Source organism: Dysidea avara, chromosome 14 (genome assembly GCF_963678975.1).
Source record: "Dysidea avara chromosome 14, odDysAvar1.4, whole genome shotgun sequence".
NCBI lineage: Eukaryota > Metazoa > Porifera > Demospongiae > Dictyoceratida > Dysideidae > Dysidea > Dysidea avara.
Genome location: NC_089285.1, coordinates 7006667 through 7029448, shown reverse-complemented (window position 1 = coordinate 7029448; position 22782 = coordinate 7006667). Strand labels below are relative to the sequence as shown.

General features: G+C 38.9%; 1 protein-coding gene and 1 long non-coding RNA gene across 3 annotated transcripts; one reads left to right on the top strand and one right to left on the bottom strand.

Moving 5' to 3' along the window:
* Nucleotides 1–4322: 4322 nt before the first annotated feature.
* LOC136244243 (uncharacterized) lies at nucleotides 4323–6913 on the top strand. Of its 2 annotated transcripts, XR_010695117.1 has the most exons (4): nucleotides 4323–4775; nucleotides 5641–5706; nucleotides 5762–5849; nucleotides 6771–6913. It is a non-coding gene; the product is annotated as an uncharacterized lncRNA (long non-coding RNA). The 2 variants fall into 2 exon arrangements; XR_010695116.1 differs by having other exon boundaries at nucleotides 5762–6913.
* Nucleotides 6914–11677: 4764 nt separating this feature from the next.
* Nucleotides 11678–12500, bottom strand: LOC136244003 (uncharacterized). The gene is made up of 4 exons (XM_066035532.1): nucleotides 12423–12500; nucleotides 12297–12375; nucleotides 12092–12229; nucleotides 11678–12042 (listed from the first exon to the last, which is right to left on the bottom strand). Exons 1-4 carry the CDS (start codon nucleotides 12498–12500, stop codon nucleotides 11678–11680), a joined length of 660 nt encoding a protein of 219 aa, XP_065891604.1.
* Between the last annotated feature and the right edge of the window lie 10282 nt (nucleotides 12501–22782).

Genomic DNA, 22782 nt, shown 5'->3' with positions numbered 1-22782 from the left:
CAAAAACATTGCCAAATTCAATCTCAGAAGCAAAATATTCCTGTGAGGGAATGCCCCCAGATACTCTAGATAAAGCATACTTCTCATGCTGAGTGTGCTTATCACACTGCACTACTAGTTGTATCAACCAGTTGCCACATTTTTTAGCCCCCACTATAGATGCCCCTAGCTTAGAATCCCCCCTTGTAAATCCTAGATCTGTCTCTGGTAGTAGTACAATGTTGTGGGGATGCAAAATTCACAGTTAGATCATGGTATGCTGTGAAGCCATGTATGCCTACTAGCTTAAGCCACTGTCTAACCATGAGTTAATGTCTATGCTTTAAATTCGTAGCATCTTAAGGGCTAATCAATTATACCTCAACTGTTAGTAACATCTCAGCAAGTCTCATCAAACCTGCATGGTTTCAGCCAATAGTATAAAATAGGGGGAAACAGTGGATCCAGGTCAAAATAAAGATCAATCACCAACACAATTACGTGTTAACAAGTTTTGCGAGTTACTTCCACCTTGTCATACCAACCTAAAATAATTCTCCTTCTGCATTCCAGCTAATCTGGCTCTACTTGATTTTCCTTCACTTCTTGGCTTTAACTATTTCATCAACCTTTATCACTCATTTACCAGCATTATGCCACTTCTTGATTGAGTAATACACTCCACAAATGACATCCATTACTAATGCATGATCATGTTAATATGTTATTGCAAAAGCATTTAATACATTGTCCACTGGATATAGAACTGTGGCTGCGTAAACTCTTCCATAAGGCAAATATCTAACTACTTTTAATTTTGATTTTTCCACTCTATGTATATAATCTATATTACTAGATGAATTAAAAATAGGAAATTTTAAAATGGGAATAGGGATCGCTGAAAAAGCCACAAAACAAGAAGGGATCGCTGGGGTGGTAATGTAAACCACAAATCCCTATTTTGACTGTCATAAATCTTTAGTTACATGCTCTGTCATTTTGAAGTGAGTAGGGATTTGTGGTTTACATTACCACCGACAGAGAGTCAAAATAGGGATTTGTGGTTTACATTACCACCCCAGCGATCCCTTCTTGTTTTGTGGCTTTTTCAGCGATCCCTATTCCCATTTTAAAATTTCCAATTTTTAATTCATCTAGTTTGTGTACTTTTTAATTAATCCAGTAATGGATTATCCACCTCAAAAACACCTTCGCTGTAAAAAAAAAGTGTGTCCAAGAAACTACAAGTACCTGTAATCCAATGTACTTAAAAACAGCTCAGTTGTAAGGAAAGACTTCATAAAAGTAAAAATAACTGGTAACTTAAAGAGCTGATATCTGGAGCAGCCAAGAATCAATCTTTAATTTCTTTAATCCATGCAAGAATACCTTGCATTGGCTGTAAAAAAAGTACACCCATGAAAGTAATGGGCAATTGAAATAGCTGATATCTGAAGCGGCCAAGAATGAATGCTGATATACAACTAATTAGAATTAACAAAAAGTTTAACATTGAACCTTTATCTTTCAGCTGTGTTCTACATTCACTCTTGCTGCATCATAAATTGATTTCTTTTAACTCTAATTGGCTGGTAATTTGGCCAACTTTTTAATATTCAGTGAAAAAAGCAAAAAAAAGGCGGCCAAATTACCAGCCAATTAGAGTTAAACGAAACCAATTTATGATGCAGCAAGAGTGAATGTAGAACACAGCTGAAAGATAAAGGTTCAATGTTAAACTTTTTGTTAATTCCAATTAGTTGTATATCAGCATTCATTCTTGGCCGCTTCAGATATCAGCTATTTCAATTGCCCATTACTTTCATGGGTGTACTTTTTTACAGCCAATGCAAGGTATTCTTGCATGGATTAAAAAATTTAGTATGAGTAAGATTGATTCTTGGCCGCTCCAGATATCAGCTCTTTAAGTTACCAGTTATTTTTACTTTTATGAAGTCTTTCCTTACAACTGAGCTGTTTTTAAGTACATTGGATTACAGGTACTTGTAGTTTCTTGGATGCGCCTTTTTTTACAGCGAAGGTGTTTTTGAGGTGGATATCACTCATTTTTGTTATAGTGATAGTCTCACTGGGGGAACAACAAAACCGTTAAAAATTTAATGGTAACATTTAGATGACCGATATTGGGAAATTAGCAATAATATTATTATCTTGGAGAGTCAAACATGTGCACCTGTCATCTTGTTTGACAAAGGCATGCACATTACAGACTGTTCACACTGTAAATTTGGAAGTATGAATTTACAGTGTAGAATAGACAGACTGTTCTATAGATTTATGCTTACCCTGTGGCATTCATTTACTATTTACAACATCTCACATCTGTGGTAAATGCTTTAGATTATGCTCATAATTAGCAAGTGCCTAATTAGTTCACAATTACTACACAGCTAGCTATTGACTGTTCTATTAGAGTATGTTTATCTTTTTTATAACATTATTTACAAAATATATCTGTGGAATACTTCAGGAATCTTATGCTCAAACTTAGCTAAATGTTAACTGGGTGCGTAATAAATTACTACACAGCTAGCTATGCTTGACTGAATTCATAATACAGACAATTTATTGCATAAGCACTGATTGATGGTAATATGATGCAATGCTTACCAGCAGCTATAGTGATCTTACTTAGTTCACTGCAGCTATATACATGTAAGTCTCAGATTACATTTCAAGTGTTTTTGTGTTGTGGCACTGTAGGGAAACACTATGCATCTCCTCATCTCAATAACTGCATCATCATCATATTTAGATCAACTGTTGTAACTGGATTGACAAGGTGTACTGATTTTCTAGTCATACAAAATCAATAAAGAGGGATCAGTAACGAGGATGGAGGGAAACCGACAAGATATCAGATAATTTAACAAGAATTATAGGAGGAACAGTCAAAATGCACTTAAATAAAACATCTCAATTAATGTTCAAAACTCTTTGCTGATACAATAACTTTGAACTGTGCTCTGACAATTATCTTATCATTGCATTGAACATTATATAATTTGATTCTTAGTGTGGAGCTAGAGCCTTACATTTCCCAGGCCTCATAGTACATGGAATAGCAATTTATACCAGCAGATGAAAGAATATCTTGTATACGCAACCTGAAAGCTAAACCCTAGTGGGATAGCATTTAATAATATTAATAAATAAATACATATAGTCATTATTATCAAGAGTCCATGCAAGCATATAACAAGAGTTCATTTTAATATGGAACTCTAACTATCTTTTGGAAAATGTATATAGGGCATCAGAAGATACAACCAGTGCATTGAGATCTAAGCCTTTTTGACTGGAATTAAACAAACTTTCAAACTTGATGAAGCGAATTTGGTCACTGAAGGACTAGCTAAAAGTTGCAGTATACTTAGCTAAAATTTTCTGAAGGAGTATGTCCCAGAGGCCCAGACTATATAGACCAGTTGACTTAGCCTTAGCTACCACTTTCACCTTACTCTGGTGCCTCTGATGTATCAACAACATAATAATGCACCTATCAATGTATTGTCCCACCCCCCCCCCCCCTCGGGCGTAAGTGGGGCTTTACAGGGGGAATTGACAAGAAACTGCTGCCCCACTATGGGGCATTTGACGATCGTTCAGTAAGCACCCAAATATTTTTTGTTGTAACTTGCTTCGCTATGTCAAATCCCGAGTAAATCCCGCGTTGCAACTGGGGCCAACGGTGGGGATTTGACACGATAGGTTTGCCCTACTATGGGGCATTTGACATTCGGCTATGTCAAATCCCCACTATAGCCCCATATATGCCCGAGGGGGGTAGTGGGGCAATACATTGATAGGTGCATAATAGCTATAGAAAAAGCTAGTTATAGCTAGCTAGGGGCGGGCATTTGCCCTATCATCATGCATGCGTTCTTCTATGCGACCATACACTGTAAAAATTTAGTAGTGAATTGCTCTGCCACAATACTCACTACTTTTAAGTAGTGACGTTCACTACAAAAAGTAGTGAACGTCACTACTTTTTGTAGTGAACGTCACTACTTGGTGGTCAATGTAGTGACGTTCACTACAAAATTAGTAGTGAACGTCACTACACAAAAATAGTGAGTATTGTGGCAGACATTAGTAGTGACGTTCACTACATTTAGTAGTGACGTTCACTAGTTTGTTTTTACTGTGTATGCATCATTACACAAAAAATCCTATAGCTAGGCTATAGTACACACGTACCGCAATGCTGAGCCATGACTAAGGACAAGTACCACACAAGACTGACAATTATCACGTGATCTATTTAAGGGTTAGTCCCTTGGAATGTCCCTGCAACACCCCAAGTGGACACACGTGATACGCGGTTTTAATTAAAATTGAACAAATGTTTAAAATGGCAGTCCAAGAAGGAGAGTGAGAGTAACGAGACTGAGTAATCAACATTAATTCTTGTTGTAACTGGATTTCATTTAATGGTGAGGTGTACTTTAATGCAGAGGCCGTACACCTGTACACCGTTGTTGAAGTACGAATGAACCCGTGAAAGAATAAGAGTCAGGAGTGGAGGTTAACGAAACTGATTAGATCGAGGATTAGATCAACATCGACACACACCGATTAACCGCATTTGCAGTATTTAGAGTCCCACCAGGCGAAAACTCCTAGTAGCTCCACTAGCTCGTATTATCTCATGGCGAGATTGTAGTGACAAGGTGTATGGACCAATTACCAAAAAACCGTGGCTATCTTATCATTTGCCACTTACATCATCATCAGAAGTCTTGGGAACTTTGGCTGCAGATGAAAAGTCAGTAAGTGAATCTGTGTCAGATATCGATGTTTGTATGAAAAGGTATACCCATTCACATGCTCTGGTCTAAATTACTGAATTTATGTACAGTGAAACATATGAAGAAGTTTGCTGCATGGGATGGACATTATTTTATTTAGTTACGGAACACTGTAATTTTCACAAACTAACCTGCAAAACTAATTCACAGTGCTTTTGTTCAGTTGTAACAATAATGTAGTGAAGGTTAATAATGGCTGTCAAGACATCAAAATAGATCAGAGCGTTCCTTTCCAAATATCTGGCATTCAATTTGCCATAGAAAAAGTAAGTGATTTTCAACCTTAAAATGACGAGCTTAAATTTCCTGATTTCCTTCTGCTATAGCTCATTTAATCACTATTCACTGCTATTTCCAAATCTGGTTCGGAATCTGAGGTAGCTATCACGTGTCGTGGGTTATTACGCCTTTTATTGCACGACCTCAAAACGCTCAATACAAAATGTAAAGGGTATTTGCTACACCTGGTCAGTTTAGGCCATTTTGACAAGCCAAAATTTCCGTGAATTGGAGGCATCATTGTACTCGCAGAGAGTTGCTCTACATGTATCAAATTCAGAAAATTACTGAACAGACTTGAGGTAGATGGTACACGATAATTAATTTTTATTGATTTTTCAACTGATATGTATTGGACATGCTGTTCCAGCTGGCATTTTTGCCATGAACAAAAGTATAGCAAATGTCTACAAACTTCTTGATATGCCTGTCTATTCAGGTCTCTGTGTAACAATGTCAACTGTTTAAATGAATAAAATGTTTATTTTGTGTAAAAGTGATAAATTTAAGTGTATTGCATTTAATGCTCACCTATCTGTTTTTACAGGCAATATAGTCATAGTGATTCACCCACTAACAGTGGATGTGGTTGTGATACTTAACTCTGGACCAGGTAGGACCTTTATAAGTATTGTGAATTTCATACGATTAGTCTCTTGTGTTGTCAGATTACCAAGCAAGTTGTGTTTTGTGGTGACCACAAACCCAGCCCTAGTGATAATTGGCCAGTTGTCTGATTAGCAGTTTTGACTTAAGGTATGTACACAAGCTCACAGCATTTGCTTTATAAGTTGTACTTTTATGCACTAGTGTAACTTAATGTTATTTAAGATCAGGTATTGGTTGTAAAATGGGTTAAACAATATTGTCAGGTATTCGCTTAGCTTAAAAGTGGGAATTGGTACAACCCCGAATTTCCTGTTGTATAGCTAAGAAATATATTTACCATGTTGTACATTCTGTTTGGTGACCACTTGTTGTTTGTAGTGCTGTACACCTACAAAAATTTTGTCACTGGTTAATTGCCTACCAATAATTGGCAATAACCAGTTAATTGGTTTGTTTGTATATTGGCAGACATAACGCGAGTCAACAAGCCTGCTGGAAGGTTTAGGGTGTTACCAAAGTGACCATCAACATCCTGTCTAGCAATAACAGTTATTACAATCACATATTTACACATTCTTTGAGGTTATGTTATGATGTTAACACTTGTCAGCAGGGGTAATTTATTGGCTGATCTAGACAACACTGGAACACCGGTTAATTGGACACCAGTGTACAGCACTAGTTGTTTGACAGGTCTCATGTTTATGTACTTAGGCACCAAAACACATTTACGTTACCTCTGGTACACAGTGGCGGATCTAGAAATTTCAGAGGGGGTTTCAGATTCCACTCAACTTCAGCCTAGCAAAAAGTCAAAGACCAAAAAAAAAAGGTCACGACCTGCTGCAGAACGTCGTAATTGTGATTTCAATGGCTAAAGTATGAAGTTTTTCATTTTACACCCATGCGACGACTCGTCAATAAATTTTGGGCGTGCTATTTCCAGAGACGGTTTCAGCTGAAACCATTGCAACTCCCCTGTATCCGCCACTGGTACACCAGATTCACTTATAGTCTTAAATATAATTTTTAAAATGTTTAATTCAGTGCCTGCTTGTTCTTTTACAGGGCTCACTTAATGTTGTGTCATCATGCAGATATCCAAGAAAAATAATCACTTGATGTTTATTAAATTTTTGTTATGTGTTGTAATAGCATTGTTATATGTTTACTCTACCACAAGAAATTTTCATGAATTTTGCAGCCATCTTATCCACAATTAGAATAATTGCCTCATTTGTTCTGTCACGGCAGTTCACACTTCCACAAAACACCATCAGTTTAAGGTGGAGTGTAGTGGCTTTCATTATGTACGTAAGCTAATGTAGGGCAACAAAGTTTTGTCTGGAATGTGGTTCGTGGTTTGTGACTACATGAGTTTTCAGTGGTCATTCCACACAATTTACAAAATATTTCTTGTTAAACCAGGCGCACGCCCACAGCCGGCCGAAGGCCGGCTGTGGGCGTGCGCCTGGTTTACTGAAATTGTTTTCGTAAAAGTGTGTGTGTACCTATCTACCTATGTTTGTCCGTACGCACCCACGTGAGCAAAATCGTTTAATAACGGTAAAAGCAGCTTTTGTGTAAGAAGTAAAAGTGAAATGAAGTCTGTATTAAACTTCTGCACAGGTGAACTTTGCTCTGAGGTGGTTTCTTTTCGGCGGACTGAAATACGGGTGTGGTGACTTTCCTCAGACTACCTTCCCCTTGAGGTTTTCAGGCATTTAGCAACTGAAAAACAACGGTGCAGGCCTCGTACACTGCCAGGAATAGCCTATCGCTTCGAGTTGAAAGGGGGCGTATCCCTTACTTACGCGAACGAAAATGAAGAGCAGCTTTGAGGCTTTGTCGAAAGAATTTGTGGGGAAAAACACGTTAGTCACACTATAAAACAGTTTAAAAGATAGTTTTGTGCGTAATATGTTGGTAAAATCGGTTTATTTAACAAACGCTTCCTTAGCAGTGCATAGCAACGTAATTGAACGAATTACGAATATTTCATGAATTACGAAATACGAGAAATAGCTAATTATATTATTGCACAACCCAAACTACCCTATTGTAAAGTTGTAATACATAGTTGGTTAATTCATAGTAGTATATACTGTCTATAGTTATTCCAGATGAGTTAGCTAGCTGCATGGCGCCTGGTTTTTAGAAGTAGCACAACATCAACTTGTATCATAAGTCGTGCATGGCACTAAATGGAGTATTGACTAATGATTTATGGTGTCTGTACATTCTTCACGTTTTCACACCTTGTTTATAAGACATCTGCCGATTATAAACGCTCGAATGGGGCGTGGCACTAAATGGACTCTAAAAGATTTCTGCTCAAAACGCCTTCCCTAGGAATCTTACGGGTCTGCACGCTTTCACAACTTGTTTGTCAGACATTAGGGCTTGTGTCCACATCGTGTCTTTAAAAGTTATTGTAGGGATTACAGGTTTGAATGGAGAAAATACGCGTAGGGCCAACCAGAATTAGATAATTTTTTTAATTTAATAATCGCACTATGAATTTAAGTATGCACGTACATACCGAAAACTACAACATACTACTACTTATTACCTAACTATACTTATTACTACCTATACGTACTTAACTTAACCAATGTCAAAGTCAGGAAATTCGTCCTCAGCAGTAAGCGAATACTGGCGGAGTATCATTTTTGCATTGTACCTCCACAAAGTCGCAGACAGTCGCTGGAGAAGTTGGCGCCTAGCAAACTTTCGAGGTAAACCGTTTCTAACAGTTGTTCTGTCAGCTATGGATCCTAAAATTGATAGGGCATATGGTGACCAAACACCAAAGGTCTCACATACAAGAGGGATAAACTCTCCATTATCATTTACAATGTCCTGGTATTGGTTGTCCTTAGCTATCTCACCAACAGCAGCGGCCACCCCAGCCTGAGAAGAAGCAGAAGATATGACAGCTGACTGAGTGGTACTCCTGACGGAGAGATCAAAATAGGCAGGATGACCAAGATGAAAGTCAGGGTGGTATATGTCACCAGGACGAGATCGGTCAGATGGAATTCCTTGCTCCCTAAGAACACCAGGATGATCTTGGAGCAAGGCATGATGTACAACAGACACTAAAGCATTATGACGCTGGATCCTCAAGGGACCATGAAAGCACCCCAGCAGATGATCACCAAACTGGTCAATGACAGATAGACAAGTACAGAGTGGTAAAGAAGGGAACAAAGGAATGCCAAGCCACAAACGTAAAGCTATAGTAAAATCATGAGGAGGAATAGCTAGACCCAAAGCAGGCTGTGGAAGTGCTTTAAGCCAACCACTGCTGGTGCCAGAAGAATGTGATAAAGCACGCAGACGTGCTTGATCACGAATGGTGGAACTGCTTACAAGCTGTTTAAAAAGTGAATCATCTAAAATGGCTTGAAGGTCAGTTTGAGAGGAGTTTTGCAATGCAGAAACAGACATACCTTCAAAGAAAGTGAGGGAACAATCCTCTCCGGGAAATGGCATAAAAACATCAAAAGTTTCCACTAAACGTGACACTAAAATATGGGAAGAATTACAGGACCCCACAAATGCAGGAGCAGCAGAACGCTCAGATTCACGTAGGCCCAAGCCTCCTAACCTAAATGGCAAGGTGGCTTGTGTCCAACTACTATCAGAAATTCCACAACACAAGATTCTACTAAGGCATTCTCGCAACCTAAGGTCAAAATGTGAGGGAAAGGAACCCAAAGAGGAAGATGGCACACAACGTGAAAGGTGAGTGACCTTGCAAACGCTAAGACAGCTCCTAAGCAGATGCAACTCTACTTGAGGGTCCTCGAGGTCAACCAATTTATCCTGAATTGCAACTATTTTATCAAATTGAACAGATAAAAAGGCATTGTAAAACTGTGGAGGTCTCCAAATAGGAGATCCAAGAAGCTCCAAACCACTGTTCTTGGGGTTGATACGCTTGATGGCAGGATGAAAGTTAGGAAAAGAACTGTCACCAGAAGGCCAGTATAGTTCACACTTGGATAGATTGATGTAAAGACCAAAACTGGGACCCGACTCAGTAAAATGTGAAAGTAATGCGTGAAGACAAGATCTAGTACCTATAAATGTGCCATCATCTAAATACCACAGGTTAAGAAGACATGTTTCACTAAGAGATGGAACGAAGAAATTGCACCAACACCAAAGAAAAAAGTAAGGGACCAAGAGTATCTCCCTGTTGGACACCTGTGGAAGCAAGAATACGCCTGTGGCCAAACCTCAGCTCAGCAGGTTGACTGTAGCACCAATACACCCAGGGGGAAATCTCTGGAAACTCTTTACACACACCATCAAGAAAAGCTGAGCGATTGCATTCATTAAATGAATTAGATAATGTCAGGCCTAGATGGCCGGTACAAACACGGGTAAGATGACTGGTATAACGTGACGATACATGTAACACAAGGTAGAGAAATAAAGTGAAATATGTCTAAATACGGCTATATTTTTTTATTTTAGCAAGGTCGCAAGAAAACTACGACGACTAAAGATTTTTTTTATTACGTAACGTAATACAAATCCATTGAGAGATGTTGCGTAATCCAGGGCTAATATTGCGAAACCGACCCTACACGTAAATAACCCCCAGTAGGGATTCGCTAAGTTCACTCGATTGGATGCCCCGGTATGTAAGGGAGCTACTGGTAGCTAGCGCATGTGCTAGACTTTAAAGACGTGGAACCTTTCACACGCCCTCATCACGGTTAGATCACGTGATGGTCTAACACAGCGCCGCTCTAGCCTAATAGGCCGTTTATAAAAAGTTAGATGGTCCTTCTCACTCTTATATAAACGGACTTGCGATAATCGATTATGGTGTTTGGTGGACGACCTACTGACGTTCAGGAGTTATGGTTTTGAAGATGATTGTGGTAGCAAGTTTAGTTAACAGCTCTGCTGAATACTTGTGGATTGCACACCAACATATAAAGAGTTTACAGCATATAGCTGCACGCGAAGGATTGGTGAAGAATTTCTCTGACGTACTGTGACTAGTTGGAGCTAAGAAAGTAACAAGCGAGGTAACGAGTTACGAGTAATTGAACTTGATTATTAGACTGGAGCTCGAGATTTGTGAACATCAATGTTTAGTATGTTGAACTTATTATTGCTTTGTACATATGTAAAATATGAACTGTTGACAGAAGTTAATTCAAGTATCACAAACCATTCAATTGAGGTGTAACTAGAGGCACCACACTAGTCTCTGTGGACACAATCACATCACATCGTAAATGGAAAATGCTTGGTTAATTTTTGAACAAGCAAAGTTAGTAGCTGAATGGTTTCAAGGGTAAATAATTTCCCGATCTTCAGTGTCATTTGCATACAATAAAGTACTGGCATCTGAAAGAGTATAGCTTTCCCCTTGATGTAATGTGGGCATCAAATCAAGTGAACCTATTAAACCGCTAGCTGGGAGGGTGTGTGGCATAGTCTTCAGTATAGCTTCTAATGACCTCACTGACAGACTCTGTGGCTGTACTAATAAAGTGCAGCATAGTGCAAAGCAGTGATGCACCATTCGAAAAGTGTAAGTAGTAAATGTAGTAAATGGTGTTGTCTTTAGTTGACAAACAACTGCACCACCGGATCTCAAATGCAGTGTCAAGCATCCAGTCAGCTGGTTGAGCTAGTGCCCCCCTCCCTACATATACATATATATAGTTGTCAGGTAAAATGAGACACACACAATAAAACTATTACATTTTGCATACATTTTACACTAGTCAAGCATTACATACTCCTCAATACCAATTAATTTGTGGCTACAGACACTTAACCAGTTTCGCTGGATATAACTGCATCATAGTGCAAGTTACGAGTATAAAATAGTTCAAAGTGATTAATCTTTGACACAGCTTCAACAAATTCTGATGGAAGCTGAATGCTTCTGAGTTTGAGGGGATAAATTACCTCCCACTGGTAATTCTCTGTAGTGTCATTTAGAATGCAGTAGTACACTGGCACCTGAAATAATGTATAGCTGTTGCCTTTATCTCCAATTCAGTCGCCCATGTGCTAGATTTGGACATGGTCTGTAAGTGATCTTCAATAGTTGCAGCAGTGCCTTGAGGCATATGATAGGCAGTAAATAGTGGTTGGTTGAAAGAAATATGTTTCACAACAATATCACGAATGGTCATGTGTGAATCTTGGGTACCCAGTAATTCAAATGCAATACATCTGAAAAAGCAGTTCCCATCTCTACAAATTGGAAAAACTTCACGTTGAAGACTATTCAAATATTCTACCAGAAGTGTATCATCAATATGAACCTTCTTGGAGTCAGGTGGCACACTGTCTCTTGCTAAATAAACAAAAGAGCATTATGGTACTCACACAAATTAGCTACTTACCAATTGCAAAGCATTTTCTTTGTGAACAACATTGTTTTAATTTTCCTTCACCTCCATACTTCTTCATATCCAGACAGTTCGTGCACTTCTTACAATCTTCAGACAAACAACCACTGCATTCAAAACACCTTTTCCCCCCTATAGAGTGCAACACATGCAAAGCAATGTTTACTACAAAGGACACAAGTTACACTGTCTTACATACCTGATGCACTGGAGGTACATTGCTTGGCTGCTGTATCTGGCTTACTAACTGTACTCTTACGGTCACAACCATTACAACTCTGTGGGAGACATATTAACAAGGCTGTGGCTTTTGTGAAGATATTACCTCTCGAATTCTGTCTGCTTTGATACCAACACGTGACATCACTGATTTAGAAGATCTCTTTGGCTTGGTTTTAGGCATTGCAGAGCATTTTAGTAACACCTTTCTACGATGCTCTCTTCTCCGAATATTTTGCAGTGTGACTTGTAGACGAGGACGTATTACCAAGCCATCTTTGGTTGGTAAATGTTTGTAGAATTTCGTATAGAGCTCTTCTAATTGTTTGGCTAGGTCTTGTGCATCCTTGCGGTTGCATTCTTGGAAGTTGTATGTAAGAGTTTCCAAGTTCTTTATAGCAACTCTTGCTTTTGTAATAGATTTCTTCAGTGTAGGATTCTGTAAGAATAAACGTATAAAATTGCCTAACAATAATTTACATATGTTTTATATATTTTAGTGGAAGGGTCACCAATATTTATCTACCTGCAGGTATATTGTATGCTATCATATTTTGCAAGCCAAGAGAGTTGTCATAATAAATTCATTCTTAAACAATCTAGTATAATTGATATTATATGGACTTAATCACTTTCATTGTAGTTAAAAACTGACTTTTAATCCCCAAATAAATCTTCTCAATCAAGTCTAGCACAATACAGTGGAACCTCATGGACACGATTGGGGGAATTTACTATAGATACAAAGAGGTGTCCTTTGTTCAGGGGCTTATAGAGCGCTAGTACTATAGATTTAGGACTTAGACAGGTATACTATGTATAGAAGCTGTCTTCAATTCAGGGGTCACCTTTAAGAGGGGGTTCAACTATATAGCTACCATAATAACCGTGTCTTTGTGTGAGCACACAGTGTGGTCTGCAACCACAAAATGTTTGATAATTGCTTTTTATTTATAATTTCATACTAGGAAAATGGAAAAAATTTGGTGGGAAATACGAATCTTCATAATCTGTACTGAAATATTATGTGGTTAGACTCAGTGATTGTATAATCAAATACACATGCACTAAATGCAATTTTTGGTTACAAGCAGACACACCTTTTGGAAATGAGCAGACATACAATCTTCTGTAGTTTCATTCACTGGCATAATTTCACTGGATGATGATGGTGTTTCACTTGGCAGGTCATCACTATCTATTAAAGGGCTGGTCTCCACTGAGAGTGACTGCATGCCATCTTGTCCACTGCTACTGCCAAAGTATGACTCTAGTGCACCCTCGTCCCTGGAAAGATATGCACTTTCCAAGTAACATTTAGGAAGTGTAGACCAATCCCAATTATCAGGGTAAAAATTAAACACACAGAAAAAGTGCTTGCAAGGTATATGATGTCGCTTCCAGTCCTTGCAAGTACAGCTTGGTGAACCACTGTCACTACAGAAAGTAACCGTGTGATTTCCACCTTTGGGCTTTGTAACTTGGAAAACACCATCATCGACTTTAGTGACATCTTCTGTAGTGTACTTGTTAGCCTTAGCTTTCCTGTGTAGGCAGTGGGTAATGACGGAGTGTGGGCGTCCATGTAAATATGAAGGTACACTTGGACTGTAAGCTCGATACTCTCCAGACAATTTGTAATTTTGAAAAATATACTTTTGATACATGTCCGGAAGATAATTTTTTACCAACAGTGTTGCTATTCCTGATAAAGTGAGTGAGTTCTTCTTAGGTAGATAACCATATTTCAAAACTTTGTTTAAAGCTTCTACACCATTATTTGTGTCCACAGCTCCATAATACCTGCTGTCACGATATGCATGTTCCCATTTCTGTAAATGCAATAACATAGTAAATTCATCTACAAAGTATTACTAAATAAACCCTGCGTGCATGTGCCACTAAAATGTTAAATTACATTTCAAACATGATACATCAATGACAAATGTGACTGGCTCTGGGAAAACCGGTCTTATCACTCATTTAAAAGTATCAAGAAACGTTGGTTTTAAATATTCAGTGTTGTAGCTGGCCAGTGGTGGTAGCTACGCATACCAAATTTTCACACGTTTCACAGCAATTTCTTACCTCCAGATCATCCACTGATGAAGCAGCTAACAGCCAAGTTTCCCACCATTTTAGATAGTTTTTAAACCAAGGTTGTCTGTATCAGGCAAGCTCCAGAAGGGTGGGAGGTGGGGGCCCTGGAAGGCAGGTAAGATGGTGTTCAAAAACTGAAAAGGAACGTGTTGAGATATATTAGGGCAAATTATGGGCCATTCAGGGCTCAGAACAGGCTAAAATGAAAGGACATTTACAGCACAAGTCATTGTCCAACACCACGGAGCTGTACAGCCACACACAGCCATCTCCTGGTTGACCAGGGCTCCATCAAGACTACAGACCACTCGTACGGCTCGCCGTGCTTGAAAAAAGCGAGACCACTTTACTCTGGTCGACTGCATGTGACAATGAAATTTGAAAGTACATTCATTAAGCTTTGATTGTGTAAAAAAATCTAACTTCTTGTCTTGGGTGATAGGAACGGTTTTCGCAGATTCAGTCACAAATAATTTTTGTTTAATTAGTTGATGAATAACTTCAATATGAAGTGTGTAGATAAATATGTTTGCAGCTGTGTAGCTACTTCACACAGTGTAATGCATCATGTAATACACCGTGTAAAGTAGCTATTTAAACAATTAGAGGCCTTATACAGAACAAGTGATATAATTAATTTTGAGCTGTCACTTACAGTGGTCATGCAAATTTGCATATTGTATGCTATAATGGAAGCAAGAGCACACACTTCTGGCATGTACCATTAAGGCTCAGATTAAACACAGGTTACCTCAATGATTTGCCTTTCAAATATAGTTACAGTGTAACTCCTCTTAAAAGATACCCCTGAATTGTGAACAGCTCCTATACAAAGGGATACATGTCTAGGTCCCAAATCAATAGCACCAGTGCTATACAATATGAATCGAATCGATGTTAATTCTTGTGAATAATTAGAACTGCTAATTTGTTTATTGTTAGTTGTACATGATGATTTATAACCTTGGCCTTAGTGTGGGACTGTATAAATAAGCTGGAGCTGGCTACCAGCTTTCTCTTCTTCAGTTGTTGAGTTATATTGATCATAAGGCTATTACAGTTGATGTTAGTTACACGTGTACAGCTGTATTTTCTGTCGTTTGAATGTAATGAATTAGACAGAAAATAAACTCCCGCATGAATACTATTGGGGTCACGTGAGCCTTTCTCACGTGACAGGGTTTATATAATGTTAAGTGAGGTGTGGTAATTCATTCTATGCCACGTGTTTCGTACAAGTGGGCTACCTACCCACCCACCCTTCTAGTAATATGGTTTACATGATTTTCCTTAATTCTCTGTAGGTAGTGTTGCCAGATCAAGAGAATGACAGGACATAGACAATTTTAATTGTATTTTTAGGCGTTAAGATAAGCACAACATGAGTGGAGCTACTTTACGGTTTTTCCTGATAGGCAAAAAAAGCCTATCAGGTTTTTACCAGGCTGGACAACCCAAATTATGTTTTCCTTTATTATTATTTTGGCAAAGCCCCCACTCACCCATGTTGTAATTATTTGGCTGATTATGTGCAAATTGCTTGTATGTTTGTTGTGTAGTGTATGTTGGAAATCAATAACAATAGCCCACACTTGGTAGCGCACAACACAATGTATTTGTGTTGTGGGTGGTAAAGGTAGTGATAGTATGGTATGGGAGATATAAACTCCTGATATAAAGGACACCTCTATGTCAAGGACAAAAATAAATCTCCCAACAGTATCCTCTTAGAGGGGTCCCACTGTACCACAATACAATAAAAAAGGTGCCTAAAGATATTAAAATTGAAAATTCAAAACATTTTGTATATCTGGAGTGGAAGTGTCAATAGCGGATACTCACACATGTAATGTACACTTAACACTTATGATTACATTAATGTATCTACACATTGTAAACATACTGTACCTCTGGTATCTCAAGCCAATTTGAGCACAACCAAGCACGAACTTTTTGATGCTTTTTGAACACTTTAGAAGCCTTTAACTTGTTTTCTGCTTTCTTATAATTCAGATTGACAGATTGATCTTGATCTTCTATTTCTGGTGCAGATGCCCATGCACAATCTCGAAGAAGTGAAAAAAGTTCTTTGCCTTCTTCGTTGGTTAAGCCATGCTTACGGTCTCGTACCCACCTTGTCCAAGCTTGTTCCCAGTGAAAATCACACAAAAATACTGATGCTAAGGGAAATGCACTTTCAAATGCTGACATTTCAGCTTCAGAATAGTCACACATAAGCAAAGGTGGATTCCAAGATGGATTCCACTGTTTCAAAATTTCTATAGCTTCAAGAATGTGCTCTTTAGTTTCTGTTTGAACTACAAATTCTGCAACAGTTTGGTAGCCAACATTTGTTCTTACACACAAGAAAAACAGTGGCACATCATAACGAGTAGTCTTGTATGTGGCATCCATTAGCGTGATCACATTGCCGTACTTGGCTAATAGGTCTTGCTGCCAACTTTCCTGATGCACCCACAGCAGTGTTTGCTCAGACTCTGCATTATTGTTGAAAGGCCTAAAATGATGTTTAGAATTTTTGCTTCTTGACCATTCTTTAATTTTTAGCTCTAAATTCTCTTGATCAAGCTTGGAGTATTGTAATCCTTGTTTGGCCAGGTATATGTGATTACGTACATCCTCCACAGTTGGAAAGTAGGAACGATTTGACATATCTGGACAATTCTCTTTAAACTCTATTTTGACATATTCACGTAATACTTTCCGTACTTCTTGAGGGTTTGTCAAGCCCTCCTATACAATCTGAAATATCTTCTGTTTAAGCATTAGATGCACTCTTTGTGCCATTCCAGCAACTTCACCAACTGGATGACGACAATGAGCTTCATTGCAAGGTAGTGATACATGGTATACAGTGTCAACTTCAACTATGTGTTTCTCTTGCAGAGCTTTCCTAAGCTCTTGTAAACGGCATTCTTTCAGTTGTCTTAATCCTTTTTGTGACAATTCAATCTTTTCTTCATTCAGGATTTTAAATGATTTGAAGACTTGATATTCTCTGATGACTACTACAGCTGAGCAGTTTAGCTTTCTTGTACTCTGAACCAAGATCTTGTCTGTTTTGTGATCCTTACCCTTGTAGTACTGTGGCCCATGCTGACAATGAAGTTTTCGAATTTTGGATGGACGGAATGGTGTATCACAGAACGACAAGCCATCTTTCGACCAATATAACTTGCAATCCTATAAGTTCATTACTAGGTTAAAAATATTCCAAGTATTCAGCTATAAAATCTCACCATAACTTCCTTGGAGGTTGCTGTCGAAGTTCTAGTGCCCCAACTTGTAACTGTCTGCTGCTGAAACCTGTCTAACAAAGTGTCGACATCTTCCACTATCCCTTCATAACACAGTCCTTTCATCACCAATCCATTCATCCAAGAATCATCTGTAGCCTTCTTGTGCAGTTTAGAATCATCCATGGGCAGTCTACTATACTAACTCGAGCAATGCGACGTGACAAAAAATCTAACCCAACTAGAGCATTGCAACTTGACAAAAAATTCGCGCCAAAATTCAAATCTACATGTGCTTGTATGTATTATAGCACTGGTGCTTTTATCCCAGTACAGTGATGTAATGTGGCATCATAGATAATAGACAGGTGGCATGGAATCGAGTGAACTTAGTAAACCCCCTCACAGTAGTGGCCGCGTCTTTTAATTGGGCGTGCGCTTCGTAGTTTCTTGGCCGCGTGCCTCACTACCGTGAGTCTTGATGAGATTTCTTCTATTGATAATAAAGACTGTTGTGAATAGTGTAGTAACACTGTCAACATTTCAGTAAACACATGAAACTGATCAAATTGCAATGTGCATACAGACTGAGAGTCTCCTAATATGAGCTACAATTTACATTACTGGTGCCTTTAATAGCTGTCAAATTCAGTGCAAGGATTGTAGTTATACACTTGACTGCATTATTAGAGTATTTAAGTGACTGCTCTATTAGAGTATTTAATCTGGATAACCCGCCCACGTACAATAATCACGGAGCGAAAAAACCAACTTGCAACAAAGTCATCAGCCCAGATTAAGTTTCCTGGCCTATACTGAGTTTAATAAAGACGGATTCTATTAGCCACAAGTAGCGCGCACACCAAAAAACTTAATTCTGAGCGTGATCTTGTATGGCTTCTCGAGCGTAATGGCGTTTTGGCAAGAAGAAACGGCCAGGTTTGGGCTGTTTCCATTCGAAAACGAAATGAAAAATAGGTCATGGACACGCACAATGATTCATTCAACAAGCCTTACTACTTTTTATCCCAGGATACTCCTTGTAAACTTCGCTATGCCTGTGAAAGAAGAATAATCAAGACACACGGTAGTGTGTCGTGCGGCCCAAGTAGCCGGCGCGCCACACCGTGAGTATATTTACAGGAAGAAAGTAAACGCGGTTTTCACACCTTTGTAGCTCCGTGATCCCTTATCCTATTAAAACCAAAGTTGCTACAAAAATGCCGGCGAGGTAGGGGAGTCCACATACCAAATTTGAAGAAAATCGCTCCAGCCATTTCCGAGATACGAGCGGCCAAAGTTTGAGTTTTTTTTCTTCTTCTTCTACTTCTTCTTTTCGCACACTTTGCAAAATCCTCAATAAAACACGAATGCGTGCTTGGATCGGGCTGAAATTTGGCACACTTAAAGGGCTCATTAAGGCGAATCTCCGTACCAAGTTTGGTAGGAATCCGATGAACATTCACGGAGTTATGACCGATTATCTGCGTAAAATAAAGTCGAAGGTCTGTCACGCCCACAGGGTAAACCGCTTGAAGGAATGAGCTGAAAATTGCTATGTAGATGGAGTAACTATCGTAGGAGTGCCTTTTTGTGGTTTGAAAGGAATCCAGTTAAAGGCCATCGAGATATGACACAAAACCCAACCTATGTCACAATTACGCGATCGACTTTTATGAATAAAAAACTATTAGTTTTCACGCCTACCAGCCAAACCGCTTAGAACAGTGAGCTGAAAATCGGTGTGTAGCTGGAATAATTATCATAGAAAGTCCTTGCAGTAGTACAGAAGAATAGGATTACAAACCACTGAGTTATGATTCCAAAGCCAACTACGTGTAGCATATGCGAGATCGAGATACTCTAATAGAACAGCCACCCTAATAAAGCATTCAGCTACGTTTATAACTTACTCCATTATAGAATTTCTTTGGCACTGCAAGTTATTCTGTAGGGAGTTCAGCTACAAACAGTTAATCTTATAGACAATTCAGCTACAAGCAAGTCATCCTGTAGAGAGTTCAGCTACAAATATGTTGCTGTAGAGATTCAGAACATTATAAGTCACACTGAAGAGAATTCAACTATAAACAAGTCACCTTGTAGAGAGTTCAGCTACAACAAGTCACTCTGTAGAGAATTCAGCTACAAACAAGTCACTGCGTAAAGGGTTCAGCTACAAAAAAAAGCTACCTAGTAGAGAGTTCATCTAGATCAGCTACAAACAAGTTACTTTATGCAATGTTCAGCTACAAGTAAGTCACTCTGTAGAGAGTTCAGCTACAAACAAGTCACTCTGTAGTACAAACAAGTCACCGTGGAGAGAGAGTTCAGCAACCAATCAAAAAACCACCATGTAAAAGAGTTCAGCTATACAAACAAGATATAACTCTATAGAGAGATCAGGTAGAAACTTAACAGATCACACTGTAGAGAGTTCAGCTAGAAACAAGTCATCCAGACTGAGTAGAGAGATCAACTAGAAAACATCACCATGTAGAGAGTTCAAATCACCCTGCAGATAGTTCAGCTACAAACAAATCACCCTATAGAGAGATCAGCTAGAAGAAGTCACCTTGTAAAGAGTTTAGCTACAAAGAAACTACCATGTAGAGAATTCAGCTATGAACAGATCATCCTGTCGAGAGTTCAGCTAGAAACAAGTCATCCTGTAGAGAGATCAACTAGAAGAAGTTACCTTGTAGAGAGTTCAGCTAAAAAGAAACAACCATGTAGAAAGTTCAACTGCAAACAAATCAAACTGTACAGAGTTCAGCTACAAACAAATCACCCTGTAGAGAGATCAGCTAGAAACAAGTCACCCTGTAGAGAAATCAACTAGAAGAAGTTACCTTGTAGAGAGTTCAGCTGCAAACAAACCATCATGTAGAGACTTCAGCTGCAAACAAATCACCCTGTAGAGAGTTCAGCTAGAAACAAGTCATCCTGTAGAGAGATCAGCTAGAAACAAGTCATCCTGTAGAGAGATCAGCTAGAAGAAGCTACCTTGTAGAGAGTTCAGCTACAAAGAAACCACCATGTAGAGAGTTCAGCTGCAAACAAATCGAATTGTAGAGAGTTTAGCTACCAACAAATCACCATGTAGAGAGTTCAGCTAGAAACAAGTTATCCTGTAAAGAGATAAGCTAGAAGAGGTTACCTTGGAGTGTGTTCAGTTATGAACAAACCATCATGTAGAAAGTTCAGCTGCAAACGAATCACCCTGCAGAGAGTTCAGCTACGAGAAGATCACCCTATAGAGAGTTCAGCTAGAAGAAGTCACCTTGTAGAGAATTCAGCTGCAAAGAAACCACCATGTAGATAGTTCAGCTGTAAACAAATCATCCTGTAGAGAGTTCAGCTATGAACAGATCACCTGGTAGAGTTCAGCTAGAAACAAGTCACCCTGCAGAGAGACCAGCTTGAAACAAGTCATCCTGTAGAGAGACCAGCTAGAACAAGTCACTTTGTATGTAGAAAGTTCAGCTACAAAAAAAAATCACCCTGTAGAGAGTTCAGCTACAAAGAACCATCATGTAGAGAGTTCAGCTGCAAACAAATCACCTGTAGAGAGTTAAGCTACAAACAAATCTCCCTGTAGAGAGATCAGCTAGAAGAAGTTTCGTTCAGCTACAAACAAATCACCCTGTAGAAAGATCAGCTAGAAGATGTTACCTTGTGGAGAGTTCAGCTACAAAGAAACCATCATGTAGAGAGTTCAGCTTCAAACAAATCACCTGTAGAGAGTTCAGCTACAAACAAATCTCTCTGTAGAGAGATCAGCTAGAAGAAATTACCTTGTAGAGAGTTCAGCTACAAAGAAACCATCATGTAGAGAGTTCAGCTGCAAACAAATCACCTGTAGAGAGTTCAGCTACAAACAAATCTCCCTGTAGAAAGGTCAGCTAGAATAAGTCACCTTGTGGAGAGTTCAGCTAAAAAAAACCATCATGTAGAGAGTTCAGCTGCAAACAAATCTCCCTGTAGAGAGATCAGCTAGAAGAAGTTTCCTTGTAGAGAGTTCAGCTACAAACAAATCACCCTGTAGAAAGATCAGCTAGAAGAAGTTACCTTGTGGAGAGTTCAGCTACAAAGAAACCATCATGTAGAGAGTTCAGCTGCAAACAAATCACCTGTAGAGAGTTCAGCTACAAACAAATCTCCCTGTAGAGAGATCAGCTAGAAGAAGTTACCTTGTAGAGAGTTCAGCTACAAAGAAACCATCATGTAAAGAGTTCAGCTGCAAACAAATCACCTGTATAGAGTTCAGCTACAAACAAATCTCCCTGTAGAGAGATCAGCTAGAAGAAGTCACCTTGTAGAGAGTTCAGCTACAAAGAACCATCGTGTAGAGAGTTCAGCTGTAAACAAATCACCTGTAGAGAGTTCAGCTACAAACAAATCTCCCTGTAGAAAGGTCAGCTAGAAGAAGCCACCTTGTAGAGAGTTCAGCTACAAAGAACCATCATGTAGAGAGTTCAGCTGCAAACAAATCACCTGTATAGAGTTCAGCTACAAACAAATCTCCCTGTAGAGAGATCAGTTAGAAGAAGTTTCCTTGTAGAGAGTTCAACTACAAACAAATCACCCTGTAGAAAGATCAGCTAGAAGAAGTTACCTTGTGGAGAGTTCAGCTACAAAGAAACCATCATGTAGAGAGTTAAGGTGCAAACAAATCACCTGCAGAGAGTTCAGCTACAAACAAATCTCACTGTAGAGAGATCAGCTAGAAGAAGTTACCTTGTAGAGAGTTCAGCTACAAAGAAACCATCATGTAGAGAGTTCAGCTGCAAACAAATCACCTGTAGAGAGTTCAGCTACAAACAAATCTCCCTGTAGAAAGGTCAGCTAGAAGAAGTCACCTTGTAGAGAGTTCAGCTACAAAGAACCATCATGTAGAGAGTTCAGCTGCAAACAAATCACCTGTATAGAGTTCAGCTACAAACAAATCTCCCTGTAGAGAGATCAGCTAGAAGAAGTTTCCTTGTAGAGAGTTCAGCTACAACAAATCACCCTGTAGAAAGATCAGCTAGAAGAAGTTACCTTGTGGAGAGTTCAGCTACAAAGAAACCATCATGTAGAGAGTTCAGCTGCAAACAAATCACCTGT

What these genes read in the sequence shown, in the direction of transcription:
- LOC136244003 (XM_066035532.1), bottom strand. Translation starts at nt 12,500, where the DNA reads ATGCCTAAAACCAAGCCAAAGAGATCTTCTAAATCAGTGATGTCACGT. An exon ending in ATGTACCTCCAGTGCATCAG is followed by an intron (nt 12,230 to 12,296) that starts GTATGTAAGACA and finishes TGCACTCTATAG; the next exon opens with GGGGGAAAAGGTGTTTTGAA. An exon ending in AAGAAAATGCTTTGCAATTG is followed by an intron (nt 12,043 to 12,091) that starts GTAAGTAGCTAA and finishes TTGTTTATTTAG; the next exon opens with CAAGAGACAGTGTGCCACCT.